The 12,844-nt window shown below is 55.9% G+C and overlaps 1 protein-coding gene across 13 annotated transcripts in view; it reads left to right on the top strand.

The window, feature by feature from the left end:
* SPATA13 (spermatogenesis associated 13) overlaps positions 1 to 12,844 on the top strand; it is a 266,445-nt gene that overhangs the window by 239,164 nt on the left and 14,437 nt on the right. For 12 of the 13 annotated variants that reach the window (XR_014236816.1, XM_082365026.1, XM_082365023.1 and 9 more), the window contains 3 exons: positions 9,957 to 10,093; positions 11,169 to 11,348; positions 11,629 to 11,814. Coding sequence is in view for 12 of the 13 variants with exons in the window: in XM_082365026.1 (XP_082221152.1) it covers positions 9,957 to 10,093; positions 11,169 to 11,348; positions 11,629 to 11,814 (503 nt within the window). In the remaining variant the exon portion in view is untranslated. Of the gene's footprint in view, positions 1 to 599; positions 1,694 to 9,956; positions 10,094 to 11,168; positions 11,349 to 11,628; positions 11,815 to 12,844 lie in introns of those variants that run through there. The other variant, XM_082365024.1, reaches the window with a different exon arrangement.

Raw genomic sequence — 12,844 nt, 5'->3', positions numbered from 1 at the left:
TCGAGCATGGTCAGTGGACCTGCGGTTTGTCAGAGTAGCTGCCACATGATCTGTTCTGTTCATTAATCCCCAAGAAAGTGCCCGCATTGTTCTAAACTTGGTGATATGTCCTCGGGAACCCTGAGAGCGCTGTCGGAGCCTGGTTGTCCCCGCTGTACAGAGCAGACACGGAGCCCCTGGGGGTTTGAACTGGTGTAGTGATGCCAGGGCGCCCATCACCCCAGAGCCGGCACACGCTCACGGGCTCAGTTTTCTCGCCATTTACTGGGGGACGACCATGTGATCACTACTCAGTGTATACCGTCTCCTTGCTCGTTAACTTAAAAAGTCAGCATCTTCGTGTTGTGAGGAAATTGAAGGAAGCTGTTTGTTAATAGGTGTCGTTTCACAGTATGACTTGCTCGTTGTAGATAACTGGGAAAAAAGTATACAGGAAATAAATAACCCGTGTCAGCTAGAGAGAGCCTCTTTTAAAAAAAAGACAATTCTCATCATAATATATAGAACAGATACTTTATATAGTAAAAGATATGCATATCCTTGTCACATCGTAGAAGGTACACACATATTTACATATGTGTTTTTAAACAAATCCCACTTTTATTTTTTATTTTTAAAATTTATTTATTTATTTATTTTTGGCTGTGTTGGGTCTTCGTTTCTGTGCGAGGGCTTTCTCTAGTTGCGGCAAGCGGGGGCCGCTCTTCATCGCGGTGCGCGGGCCTCTCACTGTCGCGGCCTCTCTTGTTGCGGAGCACAGGCTCCAGACGCGCAGGCTCAGTAATTGTGGGTCACGGGCCTAGTTGCTTTGCGGCATGTGGGATCTTCCCAGACCAGGGCTCGAACCCCGTGTCCTCTGCATTGGCAGGCAGATTCTCAACCACTGCGCCACCAGGGAAGCCCCAAATCCCACTTTTAAAATGAGTTCACAGATTTGCAGTTAACATAGTGTAATATCACAACTGAAATTTTTGTCATGCCTTAGCGTGAAATCCCAACTCCAGTTTTGAACCTAGTGACCTCTCTGCTTCTTCCCCCATGAAATAGTTTCCTTCTTTTTTTTTTTCTGAGCCCGCCCCTTTATTTTTTTTAATTGAAGTACAGTTGATTGACAATGTTGTGTCAGTTTCTGCTGTACAGCAGAGTGATTCAGTTATACATATACATACATTCTTTTAAAGTGTTCTTTTCTATTATACTTTATCACAGGATAGTGAATATAGTTCCCTGTAGGAGCCGGTTGTTTGTCCATCCTGTATATAATAGCTTACATCTTGAAAGTTCTCTTCGGGTCTGCCTCGGGCTTTGGGATTGTAATGAATAGCAGCAGGCGCCTTGCCTTTCTCCCACCGTCATCGGAGGCCCTCGGGGCCCCTGGTAGGCAGATGCGGTGCCTGGTTTCCTGGGTGGCCGTCTGGCCTGCGTTTAGGCTTTCCTCCCCGCCGTCCAGTCTGAGGCTGTAACCTCAGCCGCCCGTGGGCGGGCGCTGTGAGCAGTGAGGCTCTGGCCGGGCAGGCACAGGCGTCAGCAGTGAATAAGCGATTCTGTCGTCTCCGCAGCCAGAGCCTGTGCGAGTCTCCGTGATGCTCAGTCAACCCCCAGCCCTGCTCTGAACGTGGCTGTTTTCCAAACAGAAGGATGGTGGCTAGAGGGGAAATTGCAAGATTCTGGAGTCTGGAAAGCCTTCACCTGGGTACGTGTGCAGAGATTGGACTCCTGTGTCTGGCCATGTTGCCGATTCCTCTCTGTGTCCTTGCAAGTTGCAGGGCTCTCTCCGCTGCTTCTTGTCGGGTGTGTGTGTGTGTGTGTGTGTGTGTGTGTGAGAGAGAGAAAGCTCACTTGTCCGGTCCGGGGTCCTGAGGGCAGTTCTAGGCATGGGCGCAGTGAATCAGAGAAGCTGGTTTGGGTTACAGCACAGCCGTTGGTGTGAAATAGAAAGTACTAAGAATCAAACGTGGACTATCCGTCATGAGTTACGGATCTGGTTTTTGTTGTGTTAGTCTTTGCTTCTGTTACATGAAATTTCTTTATACAGGAGATTATTGCTGGGGTCCGTAACAGTGTTCCTTGCTAATTTGGGGTGTGTGAGGTTTAAGGGTATGAATTGATTTTTGAAAAATACTGTCGACTGTTTGCAAAAGTGTTATTGCCCAAGACTCAGTTACCGTATGGTGCTCTTTCCCACCTTGCTTGTCAGTGTTTTTGCGAGTGTTGTCAGCTAGACTAATTCCTATTTAAGTGTGAAAGAAACATGGTTCTCTGATACTAGGAAGTTATCAATTGGAACCCATGTATTCTTTAAAAGGAGTAAGAAAAAATGCTTCACAGAAAGAATTCTGGCTGACTGCTACACATGGATGCAGTAGGATGCTTTAAAAAAAAAAAAAAGTCTTGTCGCTGTTTTTGCCTTAAATCAGTAGCTCAGGCTGAAATGAATGGGAATTATAGGTGAGTCTGAAGTCAGCCTTGGGCCTTGCAATGCAGTGTGTATTTTGTGCTTCCTCCTTGTTTTGGTTGGCTTTCTGTGCAGGCTGACAGCAGACAGGGATGTGGTTAGGGCTTCTGCTTCTGGCCTCCTCACTAACAAAAATTTAGAAAAAGAAAAAGAAGTAGCCCAGATATTCCTGCGTTCAGAGCACAGGCCTGCCTGCCAAGTGCCTGTGCTTGTCACTTGAGTGGCCGGTGGTCCCACTGTCCGGCGTGGAGGAGTGCTGGCCGCCCGGCCTCACCCTGGGCGGGGGAGGGGCGTGTGCGCGCCTGTGTTTATTCCAGGGCAGCCGGGCCTGATGGAGGCCGCCCCCCGCATTCCTCTGCTCCCGGGGCGGGCACGGGTCCCAGTCCTCATTCCCAGTGTGCGGAGGCCGAGGGAGGCTGGACGCAGCCTCCACGCTGAGCGGGATGCTCTCCCGTCGCTGGGGTGCGCAGCTGGTCAGGCCTCCTGCGTGGGGTCCGCGCCCCCCTCCCCGTGTGCCCTCGGGCTCCCGCACTCCAGCCCTGCCGGCCTTTGAGGAGCCTGGCTGTGAAGAGAAAGAAGGAGGCAGCTCGGCCCGAATCGTCTCTTTCCCGCTGGTTCGGTGTGTTCCCGGGACCGTCTTTCATGTACTCGCTGTACGAAGCGTGTACGTGTGTGTGTTCCCGGGACCATCTTTCATGTACTCGCTGGACGAAGCGTGTATGTGTGTGTGTTCCCGGGACCGTCTTTCATGTACTCGCTGGACGAAGCGTGTATGTGTGTGTGTTCCCGGGACCATCTTTCATGTACTCGCTGGACGAAGCGTGTATGTGTGTGTGTTCCCGGGACCATCTTTCATGTACTTGCTGTACGAAGCGTGTATCTGTGTGTGTTCCCGGGACCATCTTTCATGTACTCGCTGGACGAAGCGTGTATGTGTGTGTGTTCCCGGGACCATCTTTCATGTACTTGCTGTACGAAGCGTGTATCTGTGTGTGTTCCCGGGACCATCTTTCATGTACTCGCTGGACGAAGCGTGTATGTGCGTGTGATGCAAACGCAATGTTTAATCAGCCTTAAGTGACATGCCAGCGTAAAATAAAGCGGAGAGCTTGCCGAATGGGGGGCTCTGTTTTCTTTGAGATCCCTGATTGGCCAGGGGGCCTACGGAACAGCTTGGCGGCTCCCGGGAGGGATGTCCTGCAGGGACTGGGGGCGGGAGCTGTCCAGTCACTGCGGCTCGGCGAGGCCAGGGCCAGGCAGGTGCACGGCAGGATGGCTTGGGAGACAGACAGATCTGGGGTTGAATTCCAGCCCCACCGCCGGGGAGCAGTTCCTTAACCTCTTAGAGCCACAATTTCCTCCTGTTTAATTTACAGACAGTAATAATTCCAGGAGGCGTACGTGGCTTGGATGAGATGATTTATTTAAGCGCTTAGCACAGTGCCTGGCACACGTTGTGAGCTCATTCCGGGGATGCGGTGAGCCTGGAAGGGCTCCTCCTCAGGATTTGTGCAGCCAGCCTGCAAGGCAGCTGCCAGGAGCTGGGAGGGGCGTGGTGAGCAGCCTCGAGCTGCCAGGGGGCGGCCGAGCGGAGGAGAGGGGCGAGGCTGGGACGGACGGGCAGCCACGGTCAGAGCCAAACCCAGGGAAGAGAGGAGAAAACAGACTGCAAGGGACAAGCCCAGGGTAGAACGCCAGGGCTCGTGGCAGGACACTGAGGACCCCAGAGCCTAAACCCAGGTCTGGGTTGGAGGCTGAGGACTGTCCAGCTGCTGCGTCCCCAGGAGCACAGAGACCCTGGGGGCGGTGCCTGCCCGGGGCTCCCGGCCCAAACCCCAACCTGCCTGTCTCAGGGCTCGGAGTGCCCCTTCCGCAGGTGATAGAGAGCATATAGGATACACCTCTAGGGCAGGATTTGCCTTTACATTGAGAAGAAGGAAAAATTTTCACTTTTAGTGGTTTAAAACAAACCTTTTTAAACTCGTTGTAGAAACAGTGCACCTTGGAGGTTTGGTGTAAATTAAGTTCCGCCGTGACGTGACTCCCGTCCCTGCTCGGGCATCAGGAGGCGGCCGAGGCCCTGAGTTGAGTCCAGATGTAAAGTTCTCTGCTGGGAGGGCTATTTCCAGAAGACCCGTGGACATTGTAAAAGGTTATCAGTGAAGGGTAGCACGTCCACTTCTAGTACCTTTTTGACCTTCTTAATGTCAGCATGTTTAAAAGAGTCAAAAATACTATGTATGGAAAGTGGTTTGAAAGTCTAAATTAGGCTAATAGTGACTTTCCTAAAAGCAACGTTAGATTCTAGACAGGAAGAATTTCGTGCTTTAATTGGGGAACTGACACTAATAAGCACGGTCCTTGTTCCTGAGGAAGTCAGCGCTGGGGCAAGAGTGGGGCAGGTGTGAGGAGAGACACACGCACAGCTAAGGAGGACATGGCAGTGCAACGGCTAAAATATAATGACAGTGTAAATGTGAACGTTTTGAAACCGGAGACCGTTGCTGCACAAGGGCAGGGAACGTAGGCAGGAGAGTGGAAAATCATCACCCATCACCCGGGAGTGAGGGCTCGGCCGCCCCGAAGGAGAAGGGGGAACTTGATGGGCTCTTTGGGTGGGGACATCGCTCCCGGTGGACAGGTCAGTGTGGACCGAAGGATCGCGTCCTTTTTGTAGAACGCAGGGAACGCTCACAAAGTGGCTAAAGCGGAGGTGTTCAAGCAACGAGATCAGAATCCACTGTCCTCCAGCTTCTGTCGCTGTGCAGACGGGCCACACAGCGCACATCCCAGGGCAGACCCCTGCACGTGGGGTGAAGGAAGTTTAGCTTGAGTGCCTGTGGTTTACAAATGTAGCCAGGCGTCAGAATCGCTTGGGGAGCTTTGGAAAGAGATTCTCAGCCAACACCCCCTCCTGCCCCCCTCCCCCAGGAGAGCCTCACTCCCTGGTCCAGCGCAGGAATCTGTGTTTTCTGAACGCCCCCCTGTGATGGGACGCCATCTACCCTAGATGAGTGGCCCTGGAGTCATGGGGCGTGTTCTGACATCCAGGGCCCCCTGTGGCCGGGTTCATGCCCTCTGTTGCATCTTGGGGCTCGGGGGCCGCGCCGGGTGCAGGGACCTGGCCGGTGGTCCAGACACGGCTGCAGCAGCTCCCCGTGAAGGCCGCCCTGGGCTCTGAGCTCAGACCGCCCACCTGCCCGCCTGCCTGGCTTTGCCGTTTCTGCTCTTAGGATGGCACGTGAGAACAGCTTATGTCCAACCTGAGGAAGCCTGAGTGACCGGCAGGAGGTTTCCTAACGTCCGTATTTTTAACGGATCATTCTAAGTACGGGAATTTCCCTGAAGCGACCCTTGTTTTAGTGGGACACCCCTGGAGAATGCTGTGCCGGTCAGGCGATCGGTGTCCACACCCATGTGGCCTGCACGGCAGGTGCCCAGCTGTGACACCCGCCGTGGTAGCTCTTACCTTCCCCTGATCTGTCCCCTGCCCTCCCCGACCCCGTGTGACAGGTAAGGGGACAGTTTTCCCCAGCTGCAAAGAGAAAGGAAGGCTCGGGAAAGCTCGGGGCCTTTTCTAACGGGGCCTGGCTGGGGTCCCAGCAAGGTCTTGTGCTTTTGAAATCCCATCCCTCTGATCAAAAGTCCTTAAACGTGCAAAATTAAGCCAAACAGGAGAGATCTGATTTTTCCTGAGAAAAATTCCTGCCGGGACACGGGCTGGGGGCCTGTTTGCCGCGAGTGGGACTCAGGAACCTGTAGGAAGGCCTTAACCTCCGGCGCGTGTTACAGGATAAAGTTTTCCATTGTTGGTGATGTGTGATGTGTCCTCTCCTAAAAACTCACCTTGAGGATCACTTGTCAGGTTTTGTCCCCTCACAGACGTGAAATCCAGGTTCAGACAGAGGAACGTCACCCTCCCAAGGAGTGTGGACATGTTCATCATAGGCCTTTTTTATAAGACTCCCATTGTCGGACTTCCCTGGTGGCGCAGTGGTTAAGAATACGCCTGCCAATGCAGGGGACATGGGTTCGAGCCCTGGTCCGGGAAGATCCCACGTGCCGCCAAGCAACTAAGCCCGTGCGCCACAACTACTGAGCCTGCGCTCTAGAGCACGCGTGCCACAACTACTGAGCCCACGTGCCACAACTACCGAGCCTGCGAGCCAGGCAGTGGTCCGGGTACCAGGAGTACAGTGGAGAACAAAGCAGGCAAAAATGACGGGCTAGCTTACCTTTTAGTTGGGGGAGACAGATGACAAGCAAAGTATCTTAGGTGGTGATAAATGCTGTGGGGAAAATAAACCGGGAAAGAAGACGGGGCCGTTTTCGGTGGGATGTCGGGGAAGGCCTTGGGGGAGGGAACAGCAGGCCCTGAGGAGGGGAGCCAGGTGGAGGAAGCAGGCAGCTGTCAGGGTCAGAGCTGAGTGTTGGGGGCGGGGGAGATACGGTGTGTGTTTTGGGGGGTCTTCAAGGACCTGGGCTTTGTCCCCCGTGGGTGGCTTGGGGCAGGGTCCTGAGTGGTCCGATGTCTGGGGGGTTTAGCACCATCACTCTGGCCGCTTTGGTGAGACTCGTGGAGGGGGCGGGGTGGGACGGGGGCACAGAGGGGCTGCTGCAGTGACCCAGCTCGAGGTGGCTGAGGCTTGAGTCGTGGGGACCCGTGGGGAGCGGCAGGTTCTGGACACACGCTGAGGGGAGGGTCCGGATTTGCGGACAGGTCAGACGTGGGACGTGAGGCGGAAGAGTGACCTCTGAACAGATGGGACGTGTGGACTTGTGCCCATCATACAGATGGGCACGTGGGGTGGAAGAGGCCCAGAGGCTGGCTCCAGCTCATTTAGCTGGAAAGTTGGTCAAGCTAGGACATTTGCCAGGTGCTTTTGCTCCGATTCTTTCGCTGGTCCCCGGACATACGGCGTCTCTCCCGCCCGGGCCCCCCGCTCTGCCCCGCCGAGCCGGCTGACAGCACGGGGACCACCTCGTTTCCGCGGCTCAGGACATGCTGACCCGAGGGACCCAAACGCTCTCATGAGGCCCCTCGGCCGGAGCTCTTTTCCAGGCGTTCGTGATGCGGTCAGACACCGTCCAGCATGCGAGGTTCACGTCTGTTTTCAGATAACTCTACCCTCTGCCTCCCGTAAAGGTTCAGCCTTTTTTTGACGGAATCCTTTTTTCATTAAACTCCTGTGAACTCTGGCTTTGCACGTTATCACCTGGCTTTTTTCCCCTTTACTGATTTTCGTAGCAACGCCAGACGAGGTGGTAAAGAATTCTCCTGGGAAACGCAGTTCGGAGGGTCTTTAGGGACAGCGCGGTTTCTGACTCCACTGTGGGGAGGGGCCCAGGTGTTTGACTTTCCTGAGCGCAGCGGTCCCGCTGAGACGGGAGGAGGAGGGATGCTCTGGGCCCCGACAGACCAGGCCCGCCGTTAGCCACCGTGCTAGTGGGCGCATGCTGGGGCAGCTGCCCCGAGGGCCCCGGTCAGAGGAGGGTTGCAGCCTTACCGTTACCTCCCTGGTGGCCTGATGAGAAAGGCTCGTGCCTTTACCGCAAGTGCGTTTGCTTCCTCTGGGCTTTCTCCCCACCCCCCAGACGCACCCCAGCAACGGCCAGGTGACCTCGTGTCCTCTGCCTGAGAGCGCTGTGACCACAGCGCAGGGCAGGAGTGGCCGCACGGGGCCTGAGGATGGACATGGACACACACACACACACACACACCCCTGGAAGGTGTGCATCGAGCGAGTGGCAGGGCCGGAGTGAGGGCAGGAGGAGAGCCCTGGGGGCCTGGTGTGCAGAGCTGGGAGCCCGGTCCTGGGACGGACAGGTGTCTGCAGGGCACCCGAAACGTGGCTCGTCCAGAGGGGATGGGCTGGGAATGTAAGACGCACATCAGATCTTGAAGACTCAGTACAAAATAAAGACTAGGAAATATCTCAATTTAAAAAATAAAATAAAACACAAATTAAAAATAATAAGAAAATATCTCATTTTTAAAAACAGGTTCCTCAGTTTAGAAAGCAGACCTGTCCCCCGAGAATAAAGTTACTAGAAATCCCGACTCTCAGGTCCTTGAAAGAAGCAGGGCGCACGGAGCTATCCCACCAGCATCCAGCTCTGGGAAGTTCGCCCAGTAATTCGGGAGTTTCCGATTCATCGTTGACTTGCCCCTCTTTGTTGCTGCCACGTCAGCTGGACGTGCGGGTCCTTGCACTGCGCTTCCGGCGGCCGGTTCCGTGTTGCGGCACGGTGGGCCCTCCCGATCCAGCTGACCCGCCTTCCCTGCGGTCTCCGGGGCCCAGCGTCCGCCCCGCCTGCCGCGTGCTGAGGCCATTCGCTCTCCTTCAGCCCAGCCACGACCGCGCTCGCTGCCGTCACCACGGTGGCTTCTTTGAGCGAGTCCCAGCCACGGACCAGGGATGCTGGGAACGTGACACACATCACCCCACCTAATTCTGCAAAAAGAAAGAAACTGCCGTTTACAGCGGAAGGGTGTGGCGCTGGGAGAGTCTGAGTTGCCTGGTTCCGGTCCCCGCCCGGAAGGGGCGAGGCTACAGTTCAGACCCGGCCTCGTGACTCTAACACCTGGTCTCTTTCTGCTGTACCAGGGGACCTCTGTTCAAACCTGCCACTCCCTTGCTCAGACCCCGCGAGAGCAGCGCCGGTGCTTGCTCTAACCCTTAGGCTTGCCTTCCGGCCCCATCCTTTGTCAGATGCCCTCGTGCCCAAGGCCGGCCACACTGCGTCCTCAGGCAAGAGGCAGGTGCCTCCGCCATGGGGCCTTGTCCTCACAGGGGACGTTCAGTGACTGACGAGCCTTGGTGAGGAGCCTACCGTCCCAGCAGGAGATCGGAGTGCCAGGTGGTCCGTCCAGAATGCCACACCCATCCCCCTAAGGGCTTTCTCTTTCTTTGGTAAAGGTGCCAGGTAACTCCTCATTCTGACACTGAGTTCTGGCCCTTCGCTCTGTGACAACCAGGAAGCATGGTGCATGACTTCACATACGATACTGTCAGCAGCTTCTGATTTTAGCAGCACCTCGCTGTGCCTGGCAGGGAAACGACGGAAGCAGGACACTTTTTAAAAAAAGGATTGTCTCAATATTTTCCACTTTCGTTTCCTCCTCAAGCTTATTGACACATGACTTAGGAACATTATCTATATTTTTTATATCCACTTTGGAGCACAAATTTCCAACTAAATCACACATCGTTCACTCAGTATCCTGACTCGCAAGATAATCCTGTGCGTCACCATTGGCAGTAGTCTCTGAAATGTCCCCTTTCTTACCGATGGGGACACTCAACCTCGGCTCTCCTTAGCCTCGACTGCTACCTTTGGATTAACAGATCAGTGGACATTTTCTAATGGTCTCTTATTCTGGGTTAGATACAAATGGTTACTTTCCACTGAGGGCACATTCTCAGAGGTCATAGGTTTCGTGGTTATATTTTTGACATTAGCTGTGTCCTTTAAACTGCACCGTCTCTCTCTCTCTCAGTTTCTTCTGATGGCGGTGCGGAGCCGTCTGCCCTAGCGGATGACAATGGCAGCGAGGAGGACTACAGCTATGAAGACCTCTGTCGGGCCAGCCCCCGGTACCTGCAGCCGGGCGGGGAGCAGCTGGCCATCAACGAGGTGCGGGGCTTAATTCCACACGGCAGCAGCCGGGGCAGGAGGCCCGGTTTTCAGGGCCCGGAACCCACTCGTACTTCGCTCTCTGATTATTTCTTAGTGAACATATGCTAAAACCTAGTACTCTGGTTACAAAACCGTTATGGTTTTCTTGCATTTTCAAGGATGATTTATGTGATTAAGTGTCGCAGGTAGCTAACTACAGGCATCCCTCCCGGTCAGAGCAGCCATCGTTATGCTTGGAGAGGGCTTCTCCGTCAGTTCAGGATTTGCCCTCCCTACATTTATTGTCTCATGATAAATCTAGGAGGTGAGCATTACTGTCCACATTTTAGCAAACGCTCTGAGACTAAGAGGCTGAACCACTTGCTAGCAGAGGGCAGAGCTGAAGTTAACCACGTGCTTCTCACCACGGATCTGCGCTTCTCCCCGCCCCTCGGCATCTTTAGGCCTTTTTACAGCAGTCTTTCCAGAAGGCGCCTCTAGCCTTTGGAGCTCATGAACAGAGCGCCTGGGGTGTAACTTCTCAGTGGCAGCATCACCAGTTGTTGCTATAGGATCCACGGTGTCCCCGTGACATCCCGGGAGCTGAGGGCTTGCACGGTCCTCCGCCCCTGCAGCCAGCTCACGGACGAGCTTAGATTACCTGCTGAACATCCAGACGTCATGCTGTGTTCTCTTTAATTGCAGTAAAGGACACAGTGAGATGCAGAGTCTGCTCAGATTGTGAGGAAAGAACGAAGAGCAGGTCCTGGGTGACGCCGTGAGGGGCTTGCGGGAAAGGGTGTGCTGGCCTTTGACGGCTCGGCTCCACGACGTCTAGTTTGGCTGCTCAGAAACCCTTTCCGGGGCGAACCGTCCAGATAGTCACACTTGCTGGATGACTGATGCACAGATGAGTGGACCTGGGGGTTCCTTTAAGAGCACAGGAGGGGCGCCCGCCTGGTACTCTTCCGCATCCCTGTCGTGTGACGTCACACGCTGAGCATCGGTTGAGCGCCATCGGTGTGAACACTTGGTGGCCGGGCGAGCTCAGGGTCCCTGGGCTCCGCGCTGAGCGCCCGCGTCTCCATTCCAGCTGATCAGCGATGGCAGCGTGGTCTGCGCCGAGGCCCTGTGGGACCACGTGACCATGGACGAGCAGGAGCTGGGTTTCAAGGCCGGGGACGTCATCCAGGTCCTGGAAGCCTCCCACAAGGACTGGTGGTGGGGCCGCAGCGCGGACAGGGAGGCCTGGTTCCCCGCCAGCTTCGTCCGAGTGAGTGTCTTCCTGGCTCTGGGGGCTCAAGGGCAAGAGCCACTGTCCCCTGGTCATCCTCTGAACCAGACCTCCTGGAGGCTGGGGTGGGGAAAGGGAGACTTCCCACCGGGGTCAGCGGGGCGGCCGGCGTTTGCGATGCTCAGCTCGGCGCATGCGGGCCCGGGAACCCCCCGCCGCCCCCCCCCCCGCCGCCCCCCCCCCCCCCCGCCTCCTCACCGTGGAAACCGGGGGCGGGCCTGGTGCCGCCCGCTGACCTGTGCCCTGCGTGTGACCGTAGCTGCGAGTCAATCAGGAGGAGCTGTCGGAGGGCGCCAGCGGCAGCCCGGGCAAGGAGCCGGCGGAGGACGCGGGCCGGGGCCGCCACAAGCACCCTGAGAGCAAGCGGCAGATGCGGACCAACGTCATCCAGGAGATCATGGACACCGAGCGGGTGTACATCAAGCACCTCCGGGACATCTGCGAGGTGAGCCTGGGGGCCTCGTGGCGCCGAGTGACGTGCCGTGCGGCCCCTCCGCGCCCAGCCAGACCCTCTGCGCACGCGTGTTCCTGGAGCCCCATCGCCACCCCCGCCCGTGGTCCCTGTACAGGCCACTCGCTCACCACGTGCTGGTCCACCCTGGGCAGCGCGAGCGGCCGGCCGTCTGCAGGGTGAGATGCAGCGACCTCCTTGCGGGACTTAGCTGCCACGGGTATTCAGAGGGAGTGACATTCCGGGGAGGCGGCACCTTTAAGTGAGACCCAGCTGACTTCACAAAGAACCGAAGGTTTGTCACCCTCCACCAACCACTGCATCTCATCTCTGACGCACAGCGAGACCCCGAGTCATTCAGATGCAGACGTCTGGTGACGTCCCGGGCTTTGTCCTACAGGGTCTGGGATCCCGCTCGGCAACCAAGTCTCTCCCCTGTGGTATTTTTCGATTCTGTGGAGTGTTTCACTAGACCGTTGTGCGCCCCGCCTGGTCACTCACTCCGGCATCCTGGCCGTGAATGCTGATGCCTGCGCCTTCCGTTCAGCTGCGAGGGTCCAGCAGGAGGCAGGCCAAGTGCGGGCCGCGCTCCCCCCGCCCCCGCCCCACTGTGTGGTTGGACTGACCCCCAGATGAGGACCCCCCGGCGTTGCGCGTATTTGTGGCACACGTCTTGTTCCGTGTGAACCTGCGGTTGAGGGAGTTCCTCTGAAGTGGCATTTTAGGGAAACAGTCACTGCTGATAACTGTTGAGCACGACCGTGCCCTTCACTGGCGTAACTCGACCCCATGACACTCACGGGCAGGTCCCACGCGCCCCCATTACGGATGAGGAAGCCCAGACGTAAACCAGAGCCGCTGGTCTACAGCCTGTTAAAATTCATCCCCAATAGTCAGTGGTCTGTGTTTTACCGTATAGTCAGTTCAGTCTGTGTAATGACACGGTGCCCATCTGGGGATAATTGTTACACGTTTTTATGGCCTTTCCTTCCTACCTCCGTATCCTACCCAAGCCGCGTACAGC

This window comes from Balaenoptera borealis (assembly GCF_965194805.1).
Source record: "Balaenoptera borealis genome assembly, chromosome: 18".
In the NCBI taxonomy this organism is placed as follows: Eukaryota; Metazoa; Chordata; class Mammalia; order Artiodactyla; family Balaenopteridae; genus Balaenoptera; species Balaenoptera borealis.
Note: the sequence above shows the minus strand (reverse complement) of the source record. Positions and strands in the feature narration are given on the sequence as shown.